This window comes from Cariama cristata, unplaced genomic scaffold (genome assembly GCF_000690535.1).
Source record: "Cariama cristata isolate BGI_N322 unplaced genomic scaffold, ASM69053v1 scaffold40498, whole genome shotgun sequence".
NCBI classification, from domain to species: Eukaryota; Metazoa; Chordata; class Aves; order Cariamiformes; family Cariamidae; genus Cariama; species Cariama cristata.
In genome coordinates, this window is record NW_009631384.1 from 20,048 (window position 1) to 43,391 (window position 23,344).

Here is a 23,344-nt window from a genome sequence, read left to right on the forward strand (position 1 = left end):
ATCTAAGCAGTTCTCATAGAATTGCTACAAAGCCAAGAAGCATTCTTTTTAGCACTCAGTATTGCCCGGCTGATGGAATAGAGCTAGCAGAGTACTAATTGGGATATTTGACATGAACCAGTACAATAAATTTATACTTTTTTCAGCATCCGAAGCACAGATGGCCTTAATCTGCATCCGATACCTGCCAGCAGCATATAAAGATCTTTAAAAAAGAAATAATGGACATAGTTCTCATAATTAAGAACTGCAGGTTATAATAATATAAAGTGCCTTGTATTTACACTAATATATTGTTTAAAAATGCGACAATAATGTTTAGTGTGCCTTTCTAACCATCATTTTATCTTTAGGAATTTATATTTCTGTAGAGTTAATTAATGTAAGTAACTGTCACGTGTTCAACATATTTGTACTTTATAATTATCAGATATATGCTGAATCATCTCTGACTATCCCCTTTCTTCTTTATTCCTTACTGTTCTATGCACTTTAAAAAATTGTGTGAAAAATTCTGTGAGTGAACAGGATAATTTTTATTATGAGAACAGAGAAACCGTCTAAGTTTGTTTTGCACATTATGTGTTATGATGCCAAAGTACACAAAGTGGAAGTATTACTGGCATTTTAACATTCAATTGTATGTTAAAATACATGTGTTTAAAAATATGAATGATAATTTATTCTGAAATATTGTGATATCCTTAGAATAAATAAATCAGCAAATACTGCCTGACCCAGCCCTAATCAGTAATAAGCTGCAAAATAAGATAAAGGTTATTAAAATAATCCTTTTATTGAAAGAGAAAATCAGATAAATTACACTGGTTGACTCTGAGGCCCTCCTAGGGACATGTAAAATGAAGAATAAACTCAACTTGATCTAGTCCAAAAAGCCTGAAGAAATCCTCACCGCTGGAACATCACCACTATTTACATTTTTGCTTTTTGGATATGTTTTGCCAACTCTTTCCATTCATTTATAGTGATGGTATACCAGTAATTCCTTAACAAAACTAAACCACGTGATCTTTAAAGAAGGTATTTTTATATATTTGTTAATGACAATTATAAATTTCATTTACAGTGGACTGCAGTTCTTGAAATACTGCAAGAATTACTTGTACCAACTATGCTGTGTTAAAAAATAACAGTTTGGCTGTTTTGTTTATTTCTTGCTGAGTCAGTATAAATTTCTTGCTCCTGGGCACTCTTTCTCCCCTCCTTCACCACATAATCCCAATCCTATTATCCCTTTCCAAAGTGTTCAGCCACCTTGAGTGTCCTTCTTTCCTATTTTCTCAACTTAGTGTTCCCTCACTTCTTGGTTAGTCCCTGTCTCCTTGTGAAGTCATCCCTGTTTCCAAACCCCCATGTCCCGATTCCTGCCAACAATGTATTCCTTTTTTTTCCTCTGTGTTTATAGATAAATTGGCTTACAAGGTATCAACATAGAAGGGATATCACTGAACCTGGGAGAAAGAAAGGTTTCTAATCTTGTGTTCAAGGAGTGATTCTCCATCTGACTCTAATTTCCCATTATGGAGACAACTCCAACTACAGTAAGCTTAGTGACCTGTGCGGCAGTGAAGAAAGATCTGTAGGGACTGCATTTTCTTTAAAAGGATTAAAGAAACGTTGGAAATGTACTAATTGAAACTCTTCTTTCCAAAAGGGACAAGCATCAAGTTAGAATATTGTATTTTCAGTGGTTAAAATTAGACAGAATTGTCAGTAAATATGAATCTTTCTGTTGATGGGCAAGTCCTGCATCTAAACCTACCTCCAAAGTGGAGATATAAAACTAGGTTCCTATGTACTTTTATTCTCATGTAGTCCTTTATGTCAAGTGAAAGTGTGCATATTTTGAAACCATGCCGTTTATAAAAATGGTCCATGATGGTAGAAGTGATATACAGAGGTATGAGTTCCGTAAGACATATTTGCACAAATATGTGTGACAGCACCAGGTATAAAGCTATCGTGTGCAATGTACACATCCAAGAAACATATTCTTAGTAGCTGTGGTCCTTTCCATGTAAGCTTTTAATCTTTAGTCATATTTCATTATTGGTGAGTTACTATTCCCAAAGTGCTTAGGCAAACATACCAAGCCAAGAAATAGTGGGCAACATTTGCAATGGTCCTGTTAACTGTGAGAGCACCAACCTTTTTGAAATGTTGCAGAAACAACCACCAGTAAGTCAGTCTATTTGAGTATTTGATATTGTGCCCTTGTTTCGAACTGCCACAGTTGCAAATGTTTGAATTTCAGAGTATTGGGGTCTCCTGGAGAACTGTTTTTAGTAAAAAAAAAAACCAAAACCAAAAGCAAACTAGAGTGTAGATTGAAAAAAAAGATATTTTTATAAGAGTTAGTTTCAGTACATTCCTTTTACAGTTCGTAACATCCTTCACAGTCATCTTGCATTGCCCCTAGTTATATGCTGGGTGAATCTTGAATGACCAAATCTATAAAGCAGCCAAATTATATGGGAATTGAGCAAGAGGTAGTTTTTGGTTTTTTTTGTAAGGTCTGCCTAAAGTTGCTAAACAGTTCAGGACATAGGACCCTCTGTTCCTTTGTGTTAGTATAAATGAACAATTATGAATGAATTAGAACAGAAGAGGTTCTCACACCTGAAACCTCTAACTCTGAGGAAGGTGAAATATAAAACTTTATACTAAAGGGTGTTTGACAACATAAACCAAAATCATATTAAGCCAAATGGAATAGATGTTTTCCACACAAATGTATGCACCAGATTTATGATAGTGAAAAGTGAAAACAGGATCCTCTTTCATCATTTGAATGGTAAGAATGAGCCTGTTTTAGGAACAAATACAAGTGAAATATTTTACAGAGAACAGAATATCATCAAGATGCTTTACGAATAAAACATTAAATGATTACAGAAAGGCGGTAATCTGTATAGTATTTTTTGGAGCCAGCCATTATCGCTTGCTTTCAAATCCTGGCAATATCAATATTCTCCAGTTTGATTGGTGACGAGTCTGAACTTATGCTACTTGCTTTTAGGAACAAAGGCAAGAGAATGGCTACCTCTATTCATATATTATTGTTTAAATAGCTGTCACAGCTTCCAGGATGTCTGTTTCCATGTTATCTGGTGAAAGAATAAAATAGAATGACAACAAACCAAATACAGTGAAAAATGTTCGTTGTATTTGGCCCAAACCAGCTGCTGTTTGCAGATAAAATCTGATTTTGACAAAAACAGGTGAATTTTGGAAACTGAGGAACAACGGATGGAGTGGGTGTAGCATTTCCAAATATTTTAAAGATACGAGTCATATTCAGGCTTGCCTGTTATGGTGATTTAGTTCATATGTCAAGGCACATATTCATCTCTGCTCAGATACTGTAGAGGCTGGGGTAACAGCTTGTCCTATCCTTGTTTATTTGTTAATTTATAACATCTCAGCTCCAAGCACAAGCCAAGGCAGGCCCAAACACTTCTTTGTTCTGCCTTGTTCTTTATTTTTTTTTCTCCTTTCTTTACACTGTTGTGCTCTCAACTCCAACAATGGACTTGTAGATTGACCCTCTTTCTCCTCTTGCCCTGACTTGTCTTCAAATGCTTCCTTTGATGCGTTTAGACTGAAAATGCCAAATCTCTGTTTCCCAGCAAGGCTCATCATTTTTGCAGCGTTGCTGTGCTAGTAGGTTAAGAGGAACATTAGAGTTTCTTTGCAACAGTTTAAAAGATGTTAGGCTAGTGATTATTTGGAAACAAAGATATATCATCGTACTGAGAAAAGAGGACTTCTGTAGGAATGGAAGATTTTTAAATGCTTCAGTGGCAAGAAGTCATATTGTTTTGCTACTAAGATAGGCAGTTATGTTTTAATTGGCTGTGTTTACAATGTGGTTTTTCTTAAAAATGCATTTTTTCAAGATTCCCTCAATCATTGCTTATCTCACATCCACAAATATCCATGCTTCCTGTGTATAAAATGTACATTTGCTCTGTTTCAAACATACTCACACTCAAAGTTTATTTCACATGGGACATCAAGAAAACAAAGTTGTATTAGTCTGACTTTTTTTCTGAGTTGACATTTAATTAAAATAAGTTCACAGTAAGTTCAGCTCTCTAGTCTTACCCTTCAGTGTAAATTTGTTTCTGTTATTTATTATAATATAAGAGTTTGGATGTTATTTTGAGTTCATACCATTGTAACCTTTTTTGAGTTACTTTGCCTATTGCAAAACCATGCCATACATTGTTAGGAAAATCTTTGCAAACTTCACAACATGTTTTGAGCATGCACAAAGTACAGAAAACTTAACATATGTTTAATTTTAAAGTAGTAATACAGTAAAAAGTTTAATCCTTTACTTAAATTCTATGACAAGACCTGCGTTAGGACCTTTCTGTATCTCAACAATTGCATGGAAGAACGTAGTTTTTAAGTGAATCAAGGCTTACAATTTTTAAGTGGGTCAGTTTTATCTTGTATGTTTTAAAATATTTTAACAATTTGAGACCTAAAATATTAGTAAGATTCTAACTTGTCTTAGAAAGTATGAGAGGTCATTGGTCCATTTCTCTGACAAACCTAGAGGCAAATGGTGTCTTTTTTTGGTTTACCTTCTCATTTATATGAATCAACTCCACCATGCATACTGGTGATTAGACTCTTTCTTGCTATACCATGCAAGTCGAATACCTTCACTGGAACCACTGATACAAAGAAGTCTTTGGCCAAAAAACTCAGTGATGTAACACAGAAGAGGTTTTGTAATTTTTTTTTTTAATTTTTTTTTTCATGTTGGGTGGGAATCATTTGGGAAAGCCATATCTGCAGCAGAGTTTTCAGCTACGGAATGATATAGTGTAGTGTGTATCAATCTATTGTCTAACCAGTTTTGTTTGAGTTTTGGGTTGTTTCTTTTGATTAATGAAAGCATAACAATTCTGACAGCAGTTTGGAAAGAAATATTTAGTAATGATTTTTCACACTAGAATAGCATTTGAGAAGATGAACTAGCAGGATGATCTGAGAATAATAAGCTAGTTTGCAGTACCCAGGAATACCTAACCTGTTTTTTCTAATGAAGTGGTAAATATTTCTATAATATTTCAAAAGTTAGGAAGAAAAGAAACAATTTGGATTTAGGGCCAATTCTAGTATGCTATTGCAGAAATGACTACAGAGATATCCATGTTACTGTCAGGTAGCGTGAGGATACATTCACAGAATACATTTTTCAGAGCCTGCTTTGAATCTCGGTAAGGTAGTCAGGAAATAGTTCAGTAATTTACAGACAGTTTTTCTCAGCACTTTGTGACATTAGTAGAAAGCTTAAATATAGCTGGAAAAATCTTTTATCATTCTGAATAGGCTGAAGATTTCCTTGGTCAACATCAATTCATTTCAGAAAGCTTACTTTGGTTAGCTTTTGAATGATGACTTTATGAGAAAGCAGTAATTGTAACACAAATTGTTACAAGTAGGGGACATGAAACAGGGTCTTACTCCTTGTGTAGGCTACCCTTAGCCCAAGCCACAGTGAAGTAGGAAGAACGGCTTCCATGATAGGACTAATCTCAGCAAAGTAGATCTTTCCATCTAAGCTAGTCAGCTTAGGCTTCTCTTTACAGTCAACAAGCACTTATAGAGGAAGATTTGTCTCCTGCTGCAGTAGATGCCTGTGATAGTTCAGATGGGTTAGTGCCTTAAACTGGTGTCTGCTTCTCTCTACTGGCTGTAGAAAGAGCCAAGTGGGACCAGCCCAGAAGCAGAAGTCCAAATGCCTGTTTGGGTATTTCTGTGGAGGGACATAGTGGGTGAGACTGTTACTCTATCACTGTAAATACTGGGCAGCACAACAGAGCTAGTGAGGAGATGGGGCAAGAAATCTGCACCTGAACATAGTTGATGGAGATTGCTTCCTTCTGGAGTGGGTGGGGACTCTTGTAATGAACTGGGACTCGGAGTTATGATTTTCTGGTCCTGGGGTTCTCGAAGCCTACGCTCTAACCCTTTGTTGCTGCAGATTTCAATTTTCCTGGTCCTAGACTATGTCCACTTAAGAAAATACTGCACCCCAGTCAAAGGGAGAGCTCTTTTCAGGCTACTAGGATCAGAACTTTCATATAATACAATTCCTAATACACATGATAGGATAAGTAGAGAAGTATAACTACTTATTGAAACTATAGTTAAATGAAGTGCAGAAAGAAAGAAAAATTAAAATAACCCAGAACATACATATCTTATAATGATCAAAGTCCAAATGGAAAAGAGCAAGTCTGGGAAACTCTTCTGCAGTCAAATAGCAGTGCAGAGATTTGCATAATACCAAGAGTACATTCTGATGTTCTTACACCATACTCAGATAGATTGGTATGTGTCAGTTAATGACTGAGCCCTTGGTAAGAAGAGTATGTATAGATATATGTGTCTATATATATATATGTAGATAGTTTTCCTTTTGAAGAATTCAGATTAACATCGGGTGCAAAGAACTTGACCTAAATTTCTGTATCATATCAACAGTAGTCTAAAAATATTTCAAAAAGTTAAAAAAAAAAAAGGCATTGAAGTTTCTATTAATTGTGGGGGTTTTCTCCTTTTTTCTTTTTCTTTTTTTTTTTCACTTACTTTATAATCCGTTCACAGATTATCTGTGAAACTTTAATCTTAGAAGTCTTCAAGCTGTGGGAGTTTTTTCCCATTGTGATGTCAGAACTGATCAGATCTGACTGTTACAAAGATCCCACGAAGGAGTTTAGCACTAATTGTTAGAAGATGTCCGTGCTTAAAAAAATTAGGCCAGTGATTGTAACCATGCTGTTAATTTCATGTATTGTTCAGAGCATGTTTCAATTGTGGGAATCAGGTGTACTTTCTTGATTAAAAATGCATTGAGGACCTGTACTTTTTCTCGATGTTGCAGAATCTTCTGAGCTGTAAGTGAAACCATTAAGAGCGGGAAGGGTTAATTGTGTGGGAAGCCTCATATTCAAATACTTCTCGTATACAAAATATATGTCATGCTAGAAAATATTCTATTGTCAATCCAAATAGAACACAAACTAAAATGAGATAATTGGGAAGGTGCCCATAAAGTCAGCCTGAATATATTATCACAACTATATGTGAGATAATATTTGTTTTAAAAAGATTCTATGGCACTGTAAACTCAGTCTCATTAGAGACTGCATTTAAAAGGCTTATAAAGTTACTCATTAATGTTATCTTGTTGTATCTCCACAGCTTTTTCATTAAAGAAAATTCAGCAGAAAGCATTTTCTCCTGATAGCAGGAACCAATTTGCAATAAATGTTCTGGAAACCACTAGGGAAGCCATTACTGAGGTCTAATAAAAACAGACAAGCGTAACTTGTTCTATATTTTTGTTTCAATCACATACAGATGAGACCCCGCTCTCCACACCAACCGCAAGAGACAGCCTTGACAAACTTTCTCTAACTGGGCATGGGCAACCACTACCTCCGGGTTTTCCATCTCCTTTTCTATTCCCTGATGGATTGTCCTCCATAGAGACCCTTCTGACTAACATCCAGGTAGGCCTTTCTGTAGATCAGCTTAAAGGGATGGAGAGGAGCCAGTTGCAGATTTGTCTAAATTAATATAACCGTTCTAGCTTAATCAGTTCATAAGATTATTTAGATCAATTTACTGAAACTTTCTAGTAGTTTCTGTTTTAAAGGAATCACAGCAAACAAATGAATTTAGAAGCTGTCAGATACAGTACATAAAAATACAGATTATATGATTATATATTAAACCACAGCAGAGAATTCGATGAAAATTACATTGGTGTGTTTAACAATATTTGTCTTAAATGCTCTTTTTATTACAGGCTAATGAAATGTATCTTACTGTTTAACTTTATCTCATTTACTAAGCAGAGAAACATTTCTTTAATAATTAGTTATTTTAAATTGCTGGATTGCCAAGGTGGAAATGATATTTAAAGCTATTTGAAATGTGTCTCCTATAAAAACATTCACAGAAAGCACCTCTTTTATAAATAAGCTTATTTCACTTAAAGTACTGTCTTCAAAGAATAGACTTCAAAGGGTATTACCAAATTTTCTGCAGATTTCCTATTCGGTAGTCATGATGTCTATTGTGTGTACAGTACAGCCTGATTCAAGTATATTTGAAGTATACACTAGCATGTAGCTTGGAGCCAAGATGTTTGTGTTTCATATTAGAATGAAGAATTTTTTGTCCACAAATTCAGTGATCATGTGTTCCCCAGATGCAACTTTCATTACAATATGGCAGTATGTTGCATGCAGAAGCGAAATGATAGTGCAGGAAATAATACAGCCATTTTGTACTCATTCCAGATAAACATAATCTATGCAGCTACTAACTTCTCATCTATTTGTCACAATATTTTTCCCTGCTCATTCCTGGAAATACATAAAATCAGTTGTATTCTATACAGCAAAGGCTATAACAGAGTAGGGCCAAATCCTGCTCACTTTACTTTCTTAAGAAATCTCATTAAAGTTCATGGCACTTCAGAGTTGTTTTATGAAAAGTGTATGATCCGTTAATTGGTAATGTTTTGAGATCTAATAATGAAAAAATACAGCTATTTAAGAATTAAGTATTGGTGTATCTGCCTGGTCTGAAAGAGCATATTTGTGGTTGCTCTTTGTGGTTCTGAGATTTAGGATCTTAAATATTTAAATCATAAACTGAGGTAATTCTACAACAGTTAGCATTCTTCTAACATATCTACTGCAATCTGTAAAGAATGTATTTTTTTCTAAAGGAAGAAATACAGTTAGCAGGATATGTAATGTTTTAGCTGTGCGTGCATGTACAGAAAAGTTCTTCGTAATTTTTTTGACAAATGTATGCACTCAATGTCTCTAGACAGCAACCTAATGAGCAAAGCATTCAGCATCAACAGGTTAACTAATCTTGTGATTGAATATGAGAGTGCTGAACTACTTCAGGATAAATGACCAGGATTAATTTGCCAAGAATACATTCAGGTTTTTTTTTACAGAAAATGTGAACGTGAAATTCAGTTACTGCTTTTTTAAAAAAAAAAACAAAACAAAAAAACCAACAAACCAAAAAACCACCCTAATCTTATCTGTAGTGAAGAGCTGAAATAAAAGGCATCATTGTAAAGAAAGCAGAGACTTCTTTATGCCTTCTCTCGTTGGGCTTTTGTACTTATTGCTCCTTACCTTGAGGTTCCACATCATGACAAATCATCTATCAGGGTAAACAGGTGGGACATAAGTCCTTTTAGATTTTTTCAGTATGTCCCTATGTCACATTACATGGTTTCCACAGATCTCTGGGAATCCTTTCATGTACCATCAAGGCATTTTTTCCCTGCATAGATTTAATCTCTATCAGGACAACATTAGAAAACCACTTCATTTAAAAAAAAAAAGCTAGTTTGATTTTCTCACCTGTGTGGAAAAAGTATTCTCTTTAGAACAGTAGAGTCTATTACAATAACCTATGCACAATAAAGGCAGTTTCTGTAACCAGTGCCATTTAAAATGATTTCCATATTTAGCAATTATTGCAATAAGAGAGGGATACCCCAGGCCCACAAATGAGTTAGATATTGTGATACTGACACTTTCAGAGCTGAGTTTTATGTATTTGAGTACAAGTTAATGGGATTTGAGTACAACATTAACAGGATTTGTGGAAAGAGGAAATTCTGTACTATGATCTCTGCTTGCAATATCATTTGTGACTTTGCTAAGAAATGCATAAGTACTACCTGAAATCTATGATGCATTTAGTATATGAGTCAGAAGGACTCTTGTCACTGGGTAAGTTCCTCTTTCTCTTCTTTGGTCCAGATGAATTTTGCATCCCTTTCAGTACAGAGATGTGGATTCAAAGGGGAGATGGAGGAATAAGATGCTTCACCATTCTGTTGTTGCAGATATGCTAGCAATGGAGCAGATCTAACTTTCTAGGAAAGATCATCTGGCCTACAGTCCATTCGCTGCCTCCAGTACTAAGGTGCTTTTGAAACAGAAAATAGCAGAAAACTAGCCAAAGGCTAGATGAGTGGGTTTGCTAAAAGCTGTTCTTTTTTTCCCCAGGGTCATGCATGATGAAATTTCACAGAAAGGGTATATGTCTGCTGGTGAAATACAGGTCTATATCTTCGTTAGGTCATGGGACTGGGGTGCATGCACAGCCTGCCACATGTCGTGGTGGAGGTTGCCTGTATTTTAGGGATAAGATGGTCACAGGAATATGCAGGCGAGCAGCCTCTGGCTACACCAATGTGCATGGATGTGATAGTAGATATCTGTGTGGTGTTCCCCTTGTGTATATTCAGTTGTGTGAGGTGCAGATCTGGAGGATCTGGATAGTATAGACTTTGGGTGCCTCCAGAAGAGGTTGTAGAGCCTGTCCTGGTTTAAAATAGAACAAGATTAGAGTGCTCTGTGGCACTGGGACCTCTAATTTTGACCTTTGTCAGGGTGAGGATCCTAAACCTTGCAATGGGGACAGTGCTTTTGGGATATGTGAGCAAAAATTTCTGAACACTTTTGATATTTGTAAACAAAATGTGCTAAAAATCTTGCAGGTGCTGAAGAACTTAGGTGACTGAACTTGGTGCCTAACTCTACTTACTTCCACTTTAGAAGTCTGAGTCATCCTTTAAAATTGGCCACTAGACACAAGCAAGTTTGTGTCTTCCATCCATACTAAAGTTGTATGAATAGCCCCTAATCACTAATTCATAATTTTAGGCAAATGTTAGACAAGCCTATTTGCTGTCACTGTTACCAAGGGCTGCTATTTAGATTTGTTTCCTTTTGTGTATCATATGTATGTTTTTCTTACTTTTCCATAAATACTTATTGAAACAAAAATACAACGTTTAATTATTTGTAAATGTAAAGAGGAGATAATAACAATATACAGTACCCAGAACAACCAATGTTTATTTCTTGCTGGGGACTGCTGAAATGCAAATAATAAACTGTAACAAAATATAATTAAACAAATACACACATGAAATAAAGAAATTAGATTGGGGATGTGTTTTCTTATTCAGATGTATATCTGCACATCTAAAAGGAAAAGGAAATAAATTTCCCCAGAGAGCTTAAATTAAGTGATATGTCTGTTCCTTCCCAATGTGTATTTGTTGATTTCTTCCAGATTAAATGCTTGAAGTCTATGTGCAGCTACAGGGAGAGTGAAGGGTGATGGAAGGTGGGTCACAGCAAAATGCTGTGTGGGTGCTAGTGAGAAGGCTAAAGATGATTCTGTACCCCTCACATAAGCTCACCTTTTTGAGTCCTGGCCCGATTATGCCAAAGTATGTTACAGCCTCAGCCTTTCATGGTACTGCAGTATTGTTGGGTAATAGTCATGTTCTTTTAAGCTTTTAAAGTCTGAATCTTTACTGTCCCTGAGCTGAATTTGCATTAATATCTAAGGGATGAATTATTTGCATCCTGGAAGCTATATTTTTCTGTCAAGACTGTATTGTATTGACACAGTCTTGTTGCTAAGCATTTTAAAAGAGATATGTAAAATAAGTTGCAAGTATCCCATTGATATTAATAAAAGAAATGCATGATTACAAACTGTATCCCCATATGAAAACAAAGCAAACTACTGGCTTTATTGCTATGAGTCTCCTGCACTCTTACCATCTATGACGAAATACACAAGAGAAAAATACTGAAAACACTGGACAAAGTAAAAATCACAGTTTTACTGCATGTTATTTTATTTATCTTCTGCTAAAATTCAAAAGAATGATTGTATTTTCCACGGAAAGTATTAATGGAAAAATGTCATTTATTCTGGTGCAATATGCCTTTACCTGTAATGGAGATATTCATTCTAAGATACTACAAAAATGTCTTTCTGGAGTCATGTGTAGAGATAGTCAAGCTGTGTTATTTTGCCTTACTTATGTTACTAAGTCAGTAGTCAGTTACTGTAAACATTCAATATATATATATAAACGAGCAAATATTCAAAAATTAACCTGTGAAGTTAACTAAAAATGTATATACTGATTTTTTTGCAAGCCTTTCACTAGATAGTTTTAATGATGAGAGCATACAAATTATATATAATTTCCTGACTAAAAGAGAAACAATATTATTTGAAATTGTTTTCACCTTGAATAGCTGATGTTGCGAAAAGAAGCCCCTGAGCTACAAATCTCTGGAAGCTAGGAGATTTGACTAGGAAAGCTTCACTGTGGGCATGCCTTGTTCTTGTGGTTTTCCTTTTTCACTCACTGTAGGTGATTGTTGGAAACAGGATATGATCTTCTAGATAGACCATTAGACTAATTAGTAAGGCCATTTTGATATCACATATAACTGTGTGGCTACCTAATTATGTTAGGTGGACCACTCTGTAGACGTAACTAGAAAGAGAAAGAACTTCTATGTGCCTTTCTGCCACCCCTTTCAAAATAGGCAACACATTATTTGCATTTTTGAAAAATAATAATGCATAATAATACTGGCTTTAAGGCTGAGATGAGATTTGATATATGTTTAATTTCTATAGGGTCAGTAGACTGCTCTAACATAATAGTGATTTTGGATACATCGGAGAATGGGAAGAAACATCAACCATATATCAACTTAAGTTTTTATTTGAGACATTGCTGAAGAATTTATCAGTGGAAAATATTGAACCAAGTGCATTAAAGTGAAAAAAAATAAAAAAAAACAAATCAGAATGATCTATAAATCTCCAGGGGGGAAAATGTCCATTTTTGATGTTACATTGAAATGAAAAAAAAATTGGTAACAGTGGCACAGAGGGGAGGAATGGCATACCATGTTTAAAGCCTGGCTCCAGATAGAACCACACTGTATTAAAAACAAATCTGGAACCTGAGCATGTTCACTACAATTATCATTATCCAGCCTCCATAACATCTGACCTTCCCTAAAGGGAAATATTTTCTTTTTGTTAATGTCCTGTGTTGCACTGCATTTCCCATTGTCATTGGCAGCATATTGATTTAATATCAGGTTAGAGGATTAGCCATAGCAAATACAAGTTGGACATACTGTATTTTGTATAATCTTTTACAGCTGATCCACTGGGAGAATTAATAGAATTTCATGCAACTCTGAAATTGCTATTCCTGTTCCAAGGGGCACTGATGATTTTTAGATGCTGTACTTTTTAGTTGTTTTTCTCACCCCCTTCTGCATTGAATACAGGGAGATATTGAATGTTTCCAGTATTTTTGCATTAGCGGTGTCATTGGCAGCAACAGCACTTTTGATATGCGTCAGTTTGGCTCTAGTGCAGATTTTTTTTTCACATTGGATGCCTACTGATGTGCACTGATTTAACTTCTAAAAATGAAACTTAATTTTGTGTAGCTTATAAGTAGTCCCCAGTGGGTCTTGGCTCCAAAAAGCTAATATTTTTCAGACATAATCAGCAGCAATAGGTAATGTATTACCATTAGCTACGTTAGCAAGTATAAAAAAAGGAAAGGTTGGGGGAGGAAGTGTGGTGTAGAAATTCAATAGAAAATCTAATACGCTTTTAGCAGCTTCGTACTTTGCAGCAATTCTTAATATAAAATTACATACATCAGTGTTACACTCTAGCATTGTTCTCCATGTTTATTCATAATGATTGTTTCGTATTTAAAGAACACCAAAATATTGTGTTTTGTCAGCCAAAGACAATAATAGTTTAATAGTAATTTATTTTAAACTGCTACTGATAATACAACCAATCAACACATTAAGTGGTGCCAACATTGGCATCTTGCTAAATAATCTCTAGGCTTTGCACTGAGAGTACATCTTTCAAAGATAAGTCAACAAGAGCAATCAGAGCAGAAAATTAGAATTTGGTATCTTAGAATTAAAATACAGCTAAACTAAAGTTTTAATTGGGGTGATCTAAAAGGGCACTTGATGTAATGATCTCTTTCATTTGTTACTAATTGTTTGTTCCTGATGAAGAAGAAACATGTACATGAATGTGGCTGAATTGAGTAAAGATGGCAGTTGCTTTAGCAGCCTGACTTTATTGTTAAACAAGATGAAATGTAAGAATTTGGGAGGAGAGTGTTTGCAGCTTCAAACTTACTTGACAATACACTTTTCATCAACAATTATTTTTCATGTAATTTCACTTAATCTGGTTTTTTAGTGATTTGGACGAATCACATGTTCCAGTAAGTGATGAATTGGAGGAGATTAAAATATTCTAGAGTTTAAGCATAAGCCAGAAGCAGGTATTGATAAAAACCTCCTACTTCAATTTCTTATTATTTCAAGTGCATCCCATACAGGAAACATAGTTCATGATATTTGTAAACGTAGGAGAATATGTCAGGGGAAGAGAACAGAATTCAGGTGGATATTAGCTTTTTTAAAGATAGATTGGAAAGGCTTTACAAATATTTCAAGTTGTATTTTACTTTACATACGTCTGTAGAGCTTTATATTTAGCTTTATGTGGTTTTCTTTAGTAGTCATCCAGATTTAACATCCAACACAAAATACCTTTGTGTTTTAGCTATTTTAGAATAGCATTTGGTTCTTTTAAAGAAAACGGCTAAAACTTTAAACATATTTGGAAGCACATTTGTTGTGTTACCATTGTTAGATATTTTCAAATGTGCTTCTATGCTTATGTAGTGTGTATCATTTTGGTGACCATCTGGACCTTGCAGTCAGAAGGTATTGAGTTCTTTCAGCTCCTGTGGACTTCAATAGATTGAAGTGTAATAGAGCTGCAAAGCTTTAAAGTCTGAATGAGGCAGCACTTGAGGCAACAGTTTAGTTAAGAATGAGGATGAGGAGTACAGAAAATAAGAGGCTCTGAGGAGTTTGAAGGACAGAAATTTCAAAGCAGGCAATGACATTGGGAAGACTAGTGGGATCAATGTGCAGACTAACACTCAACGAAAAATACTTTTTCCGTTTCTCAAGTATCATCATGCTGGCTTCTTTTTCCATTCCTTTTTGGAGACATTTCAAACAATTTTAGTGAAAAAAACATGCAACCCAGAATCCAATTTAGGAAGTGGAGCTGAGGGGTGAGGAAGCTTTCTTGGGGGTTGGGGGAAATGATTTCATGTCTGTAGTGTGGTTGTTCTGAAACCAGGTCTTGAGTGTAAACCTTTTATCTGTTGGCTGAATGCTTCCCTAGCAGAGCTATTGGGGAGTACACTTCAGTCTCTCTCATTGGCATTGTTTTGCTTTATATCAGTAATTAAATCTCTGTTGGGTCAAATTATCTCTACAGTTAAGGTGTCAGGAGACTTGCTTAGGATACAGAAGAGTTAGGTTTGTATCCATGGAAGTTCATATATGCATATCCATGCTTAATTATCTACTTTATTATGATAGCTTCAAGAGGAGAAATTCAGGTGTAGACCTAAGAGTCTGATGGCCAGGCTTCTGGAAAATGGAGAAGGAAGTCTTTCCTCTTCCCATGTTCATTTATTTCAATTCCATTTCTCCTCCTCCTTTTCATACCCTATCTCAGTGTCCTAACTATCTAGTTACTAGCTGTGCTGCGATCTTCCTGTTTCCTTGCAAACAAGAAGAAATTGCGAAGTTGAAATTCTCAAGAGAAGTTTAGAATAGCCTGAATCATTATTTCCAGATACAATAACAACAAAAAAAGATAGCTTTTATTTCAGCCATCCCAAGTCAAGAAATTGAGAGATGATTGCGTTTTGTTCTCTGCTGTGAGATAACAATTGTACAAGGTCAGGGAATGGACTTTTTAAAACAGAGATATCCTCCTGCTTTGTGACTGTCCTCTGCTTAGCATCCCAATAACCCTATCTTCCTTGGAAACGCTATGGAATATATAAATATTGGAAAATAATAACAATCAACAACAATAAGGAGCAAAATGGCAAGCCTTTAAAAGAGCCTTTCTCCCTTTGGTAATTTCCATTGGCTTGAGTTGTGCTAGAGTTTGAATTTGCCATTCTGTGGACAATGAGATTGTGAGACTGCCAATTGTTTTTCAAAGGAACAACTTTTTGTTTTGGTCACAGTCAAGTGCCTGATGTAGGTTTGTCTCTTATCTCTTACAAAGAATAAACGTATACTTATAACTTTTTCACACTAATTATATGCACAGTTGAAGGTAGGTTTGTGTTTTCTGGGAAAACTTGATTCCTGGCTTTTTACAGATTTCTGCCCACCTGTTAAAATTAATTCCAGTAAAAATTTGCTGTTGATAATTGGGAGGCTTTGACCCAGGATTATTTCATTTGTAAAATCTCGCATGACTAATCAAGGAAAAATAACAGAAGTTATTTATTATGTCAGCTGTTCTAACATTCTTCAAGAATTATCCAACTTTATCTTTGAACAGGGTCTACTAAAGGTTGCTATAGACAATGCCAGAGCTCAAGAGAAACAGGTCCAACTGGAAAAGACAGAGCTGAAGATGGAGCTCTTCAGGGAACGAGAACTGAGGGAAACGCTTGAAAAACAGTTGGCTGTGGAGCAGAAGAACAGAGGTATCTTAATTAAGAAGACATAAACACTTCATAATTTATTTCCTTAGGAAACCTAATTCTTTATCAAACACGTGTGTTTGATCAAAACTTTTCCCCGTTAACTCATTTTATGTCCAGGCTGACTGCAATGCAGGAAGTTTTACAACCTGCCTGATTCTGCATAGGATCTTTGTGAGACTTGGAACAAGCACCTTCATTTTTCTCAATGTTTTTATTGAGTATTACTTATTACATCAGTAATACACAACACAATTATAAATAATGTAGTGCTGTTACCGACTTTGGCAGTTTATGATCATTATGAAAAAGGATAGGTACTTAATACAGAGACAATTTGTATCAAATTTAAGAATCTGCAAGGTTTTAGGAACTCTTGTCTCTGTTCTTATGTGCTAGGGTCATATATTGCATATTTAGGCAAACCGTATGTAATAAAGATAATAGTAATATATAAACCCTTTATAATGCATAGTAGATCAAATGCATGTTTGTAGAAGGGACGGTTAAGGTTGTTCTTGATAAGGCAGTAACATTAGTAGCATTTCAAACATTATTATCAGCCCACTGTAAATCATATACATGTTAACAATTTTTAAATAATTTCATTGACAGTAAAAGTAAGACAGTTTACAGTGATTTGCATTAACTATTTGCATTACAAGCATGTTCCCATCTTTCTTTACAGGTTCATTTTTCTGTATGTGTGTCTTGCCTTTAATGGTGTCTAATTGCTTTGCTAGAGACAGTTAACCTCTGGGGCTTGCTTGCTGTTTAACACAGACCATGAGAAGTCAGATATGTATTTTTGCAGAGCTAGAGTTATAACTCTTTTCTTGTCCAGTTTAATTTTCTGGGAACTGGCTAAATAAGGAATCCCGAGAATACAACCGATACCATTGTAACTTTAACTAACACGCTCGCAGTAAGTATACAATGTAATTCTGTTTCATGCCTTGACCCATTAAAGGGTAGGACTGTCATATCATTAATTTTCCTTTTTTAACTTTTGAGAATACATTTTTAAAGACAATTACTATTAACAGTTACCACAGCTGTGCAATGAATCATCCCTTTGTCCACAACTGGCCTATTTTGCTCAGTACAATTGTACTACTTACACTTTTAAAGTAGTTTTGTAAAAAAGCTTGGTTATTTTTCACATCCTTCAACCTCTGTGTCTCACAACTGCTTAAATATATATTCCGTTTTAGAGTTAGGCAATCACATGGACAATAGAAAAGGTTGGGGGGGACCAATCTGACCTTACTTGAGTTTTGCCATCTAAAAGTTAAGCACCTCACTCAATTTAATATAAGTTCCCTTCCTGGTCAATAAAGAGAGAGATTCATATATCCTGTTCTCAGACGGGTAGTTGGGGTCAATTACACTGTGAAGACTTCTTTCTCTACCCCTTAACTCCAGAGTGAATATTGTTGACTAGGCTGGACTAGACACGTATGTTTTGAGCTGTTAAAATGAAGCAAAATAATTTTAACTTAAAGGTGTATGTCAGGAAAGAGCATGGGATAGTCCCTTATTTTGTTCAGGCTACTGAAATAATGTTATTTTCAGTGTGATGCATTACCTGCTTTTTTCTATGCATCTCTCTAATGGTGATACTGCACTGGTAAAAGAGTCAGACCAAAGAGGAATGGATTTGAACACTTAATGGCGGTATGCAGCAGAACAAATATAATGAGGATGGCTATCTTTGCTAGTGAATACTTCTGTACAAAAGAAAGAAAAGTAATGGATTATTCTTTAAAATGAACAGGTCCAAGTAGGAGAGAAAAAATAAGGCCAGATTGTAAGTATTGTGAGAATTTATTCTTCGATTAAAGGCAGAAAAATACATAGGAGGCTTTACCTACCATTAGTTTTCCAGATAGTAAGTGTCATGTCTTAAAGAAAGCTTCACATGTCTTAATGGAAGCATGAGCAAGTTGGGAGAAGTGTACCATATCCCTGTTAAGTTAAGAGATATTATATGAAAAAACTTAAATACACTTAAAAGCTGTAGCATAGAAACACGAGTCACTATGTCACATACAGTTCAAAACCCATTAGGTGAATGGGATCTTCAGCATTAGGCAACATCTCTCTTTTGCTCATTGTGTTAACACAAGTGAAATATCTTTTTCTTTAGTGACTACATCTGAATATTTTTGCCATTTTTTTGAACATTAAATTCACTGCTGTTACTGTATGTTCTGCAAAGCTGCTTATTTATTATACTGTTTCCTTCCTTCTTTGTAAATATTCCAATTAGTGATTCCTAAGGCTGTAGGATGTGTCTCATCAGCTGGTGAAAGTAGGGTAATATCTCTTCTGTGAGCAGCTACACAGTAAGGTCTTGCTAATTCTGGCTCTGACTGCTGTAGTCGCATCTACAATGTGTCAGCCATGATGACATTTTAATTCAGAAAGCAACATATGTTTCCTTCTCATTTATTGCAATCACTTTCAAAGTAATGAAAACATTAAAATCATGCAATGATTCAAAATGTATTTAGTTTAGCCTTTGTATAGATACTAGATGTTCTTTGATAGTATAAGCAAATTAGCCTGTAAACTATACAAAATGAGAAGGAACCAAAATTCCAAAGTCTTGAATGTAAATTATGTAGCTGTTCTAACTACAGGGTGCGTGCTTGTATTCATTTTGTGTCTGAACAGTTCCATATAGCAACACGAAATATCCAAAATCACCCAAAAAGTCCTTATTCTTAGCAGATAAATTAAATAGTAATAAAAGTGATGATTCCCTTTACAGGTTTTGTTATTTGCATTTTGTGAAAGATACCACCATCACAGACTAGCGGAAATGGGCAGTATGAACTGGTGGAAGTATATTTTTACCTTTTCCAGCATTCATCCCTAGGCATCTACCAGAGATTACTTTGCAGTGAGATACAGGGCTAGGCAGATCTTGACAGTCAAACCTATTATCACCTAGTATCTGGTTTTGGTAAGGATAATTCTTTTAGTGTGTGTAAAGAATCCTTTAGTGAGTAGTTTAGTAGATAATTTTTTAGTTAGTGTCAAAATAACAGACTTCCCAGGAAAGGGTTGTCCAGGAAGATCTTGTGAGAAATAAGCTTCTTACATGCACATCCCTGAAAACCCTAAATATGCTATATAAGAAGGGTTGGGACGTGGTGGGGAAGATAATGATATGCTCTATGACTTTACATGATTTCTTTAGAGGCTCACGTTGGCTTTTATCGAGTAGAAAAATTGGTTCAGATTATCCTTTTCCATCAGGAACGTAACCTGTGATGTGTTCCTTCAATTAGGGATCATGTAAGTCTTACTTTTGTGGTTGTAAGTCACTGGTAACATAGAAAAGAAAATAGTGAGGAAGTTTCATCCTGATCTTGCAATCCTTTTCCTTGTAAAATCTGAACTGAAGAGATACAAGGAAAAAATTTTTCTAAATTAGGGCCTTCTAATGCTTAATTTTAAAATACTCCTTCCGTTCCTAACATTTTCCCTCACATTTGACAAAGCAAAGTAATATTTACTTGTCTGGGAGATCCAGCACTGTAAAGGATTTGCTATGAGTTGTTCTAGGTTAGTTGACTGATGGGACAGGAACTGACAGCGAGCGAGAAAGAGAAAAGGGAAGGACAAAGTGAAATGTGGATAAGAAATAAATATGGGGAAGAGACTGGGCACCGAGAGGTCAGATGGCTTGCAGGAAGCAGCAGCTTGGAGAGGAGTTAAGCTCAGAGCCTTTCCCTAAGGAGCGAGGACCACAGCAGGGCGGGGGCTGAGCTCCTCCTGCGGCCCGGGCACCCAAGCAGCCAGATCTCCCTCTTGTGGGAGAGAAGCTGCAGGCAGGCAGGCAAGAACTTCATCGCTATGTGTATACTGACTGTGTGCTATGGGCAATAACAAAATGGTGGACTTAATCCTGAAAAAACACCTCACCTCCAGAGGCAGAGGCTTATCTACCTCAGATGATGCAAAAAGTGCATTTCATTGCTGGTACAAAAGTTTTCTGATTTGGACTTTCCCAAATTCTGCTCTGTTTATAAGAAAAATATATGCTATAACTGAATATCACCTACAGTTTTCAATACCATGGTGTACAATAGTAGCTCTTGCAATATCCCAGTGTGATTCCACAAATTTCATGTAATTTAAATTGGTATTGTGTAATTAATGAATTTATATGAACCGTTACAGTGTTTCTCGTGACTCTTAATAGGTAATCGTGTAGCCAAGTTTCAGATCCAAATCTGAGTACACTGATTTTCTTTTTTTCCTAGCAATAATTCAGAAAAGGCTAAAGAAGGAAAAGAAGGCAAAGAGGAAATTGCAGGAAGCACTTGAATTTGAGACTAAACGACGAGAGCAAGCAGAACAGACACTGAAACAGGCAGCTTCAACAGATAGTCTCAGGGTCCTAAATGGTAAGAAGCCAATTTTTGCCTCTGTGTCATTAACTTTCAATTTAAGTGCCAAAAGTAGCTTGTTATATTGAAAATTTATAACATGATGGGAGAGAAAAAAAAGAAAATCTGTTTTCTTTCTGTCATTCAAGTGATGCCTCTCTCTTTATTGTTTTGTTACTTTATATAGTATGTGCAAATATACTCACTGGAGAGAATGTTCAGACTAGGACAATTTTATATTATTAGCTTGAGAAGTCAATTTTTTTCCTTCTTCTTTTTCTCCCTCCCTTTATGCTTGAAAAATCTATTGCTCATTAATCTTCCTAGTCTAACAAAAAATTGTCCTGGCCTCTAGTCATTGTTCAACATTAAAAAAACTGACAAAGGTTGATTGTATTGTAATTCAGCATTGGAGTAACAGGTTGTAAAAAGGGCTATAAGAATCAAATGAAATATGTGTCAGTCTTACCTTTCTATGTTTCTAGACTCTCTGACCCCAGAGATAGAAGCTGACCGCAGCGGGGGCAGAACAGATGCTGAAAGGACAATACAAGGTAGGAATTTGCAAAAGGCTATAAATCTAGATCTTGCTATATGAGTTTTTCCTCAGCTTTAGACTGCTATTCAAGCATGTAGCCTACCATCTGGGCCACATCAAAACAAGTTCAAACAAGGTCAAGTTCATCTTGCTTGTTTATAAGAGAGAATACATTCTGTGCTGATAGATTTTCTTTAAATTAATAGGTCATTTCTGTTTATACAGAGCAATTAAAGAAGAATAATTAATTTGAAGCAATATTGGGTTGAATCTCAGGCATGCTGAATGCAGTTTTTGTGAATATGTGTGGTTAGATTTGAGATAATGTTTTTAAAGGTATATTTGAAACATTTTGAGCTTTTTAACTATAAAATATGGCTAAACCTGACAGGTAACATTCAAGGCATGATGAGATTTTCATAACTAATACTCAGTGGCAGTTACTGAAAGGTATGTTTCAATAAGCTACTCTGAGCATTAATGATAAATAAACTGTTTATTCCCTTCTTGGATTTTTCATTTACCATATCCTATTGTTTACATTTTAATAAAACAAATCTGCTGAGTAAATTTATACATTAAATACTAGAGAGAGACGTATTACTTCCCCTGTCTATCTAAATGTATATATATATTACAAACACCAAGATATTAGTAAAGAGCAAGTTTTTAAGATAGTATTTGTGTTATAATGTCTTCTCTAGTCAACAGGCTAAATCTACCTACATGAATACTAAACAGTAAAAATAGCATTTGTTTTCAATTGTAAATGAAGGTGCATTTTTCAGAGGCAAGCCTAAAATGATTAGCTCCAGTAATCACTCTCAATTGCCTTTATTTTGCATTTTGAAGTCAAGCATCTTAACAGTATAATTTGACATCTTCAGTGTGTTATTTAATCATATTTTCTAACTCCTAAAGAGTTGCTACTGGTGTGCCACAAGGAGGCTGTAACAACAGAACAAAAAGTCAACAAGCCTTTAATGTATTGAACCTATAAACAAATACAAAAGAGGCAGTAAGTTCTTATGAAAGACAAACACATGTATATAAACAAAAACATTTAGATTTAAAGCAAGTTATGTCTGCAAAGTCAATAACTGGAATATGCCAGATTAAATGTTGCCTAGGAAGTGGGTACATGTTATGAGGTTTGTTATTCCAGAATCCTGCTTTCCTTCCCACAAAATGTGTGCGTTATTCAAAGCACCATTTGACGTAATTCATTTAGTAAGAATCCAGTCATTATGTCATTTTGTTATATTCCAGTCATTTTGTTATTTTGTTTGCTGCAAAGACATAATTTCTTGGGAGGCCATTCTGTTATAGTGGTCACTGCAGTACTTGAGCTCTTTGCAAACATTAATTACTTTATCTTTAGAGCATTCTTGCAAGGAAGTGAAGTTTGGAGTATTCAAATTTGAAAGTTGGGAAACAGAGTCACAGACAGATTAAGATGACAAATTGCCTAACTTTCAAGTATCAAGGATCTAATTTTTCAGGATACTCTGCGTTTTTGGCAAATGTATTCAGTGTATTCAAATCACTGTTCCTGTTGAATTTAGTTTTGCTCATGTACTGAGATACCAAGCTGGATATTTATAATATGAGCAACACATAATTACTGACTATTTTGGAAGCATGTATTCTACAGGACTTATCCCAAACTACATAGGAACAGCACTTCAGCTTTTTAACGATGATTATCCGTTCTTTTCCAGCTATCCTCTGCCTACTTGTGCTCATTTCATATACTTCCATTTCTGCAACATATGAAATCAAGGACTTACAGGCAACATTCTCAGTAATGATGACCTTTCCTTGATTCATCTGTCCGAGGTGGTGCAGGTTAAAAAAAATCCACAGATGATTATTTAATTGAAGACTGGACCACGA

At 35.4% G+C, this 23,344-nt stretch overlaps 1 protein-coding gene across 1 annotated transcript; it reads left to right on the plus strand.

Annotated features, from left to right (window-relative positions):
* Window positions 1-1,874: 1,874 nt before the first annotated feature.
* LOC104166095 (dachshund homolog 1-like) lies at window positions 1,875-21,464 on the plus strand (the record flags this gene model as incomplete). The annotated part of the gene is made up of 5 exons (XM_009705920.1): window positions 1,875-1,932; window positions 7,408-7,559; window positions 16,363-16,510; window positions 20,785-20,928; window positions 21,396-21,464. Coding segments are annotated over exons 1-5 (571 nt in total), but the record flags the coding sequence as incomplete, so codon positions are not given.
* Window positions 21,465-23,344: the final 1,880 nt, after the last annotated feature.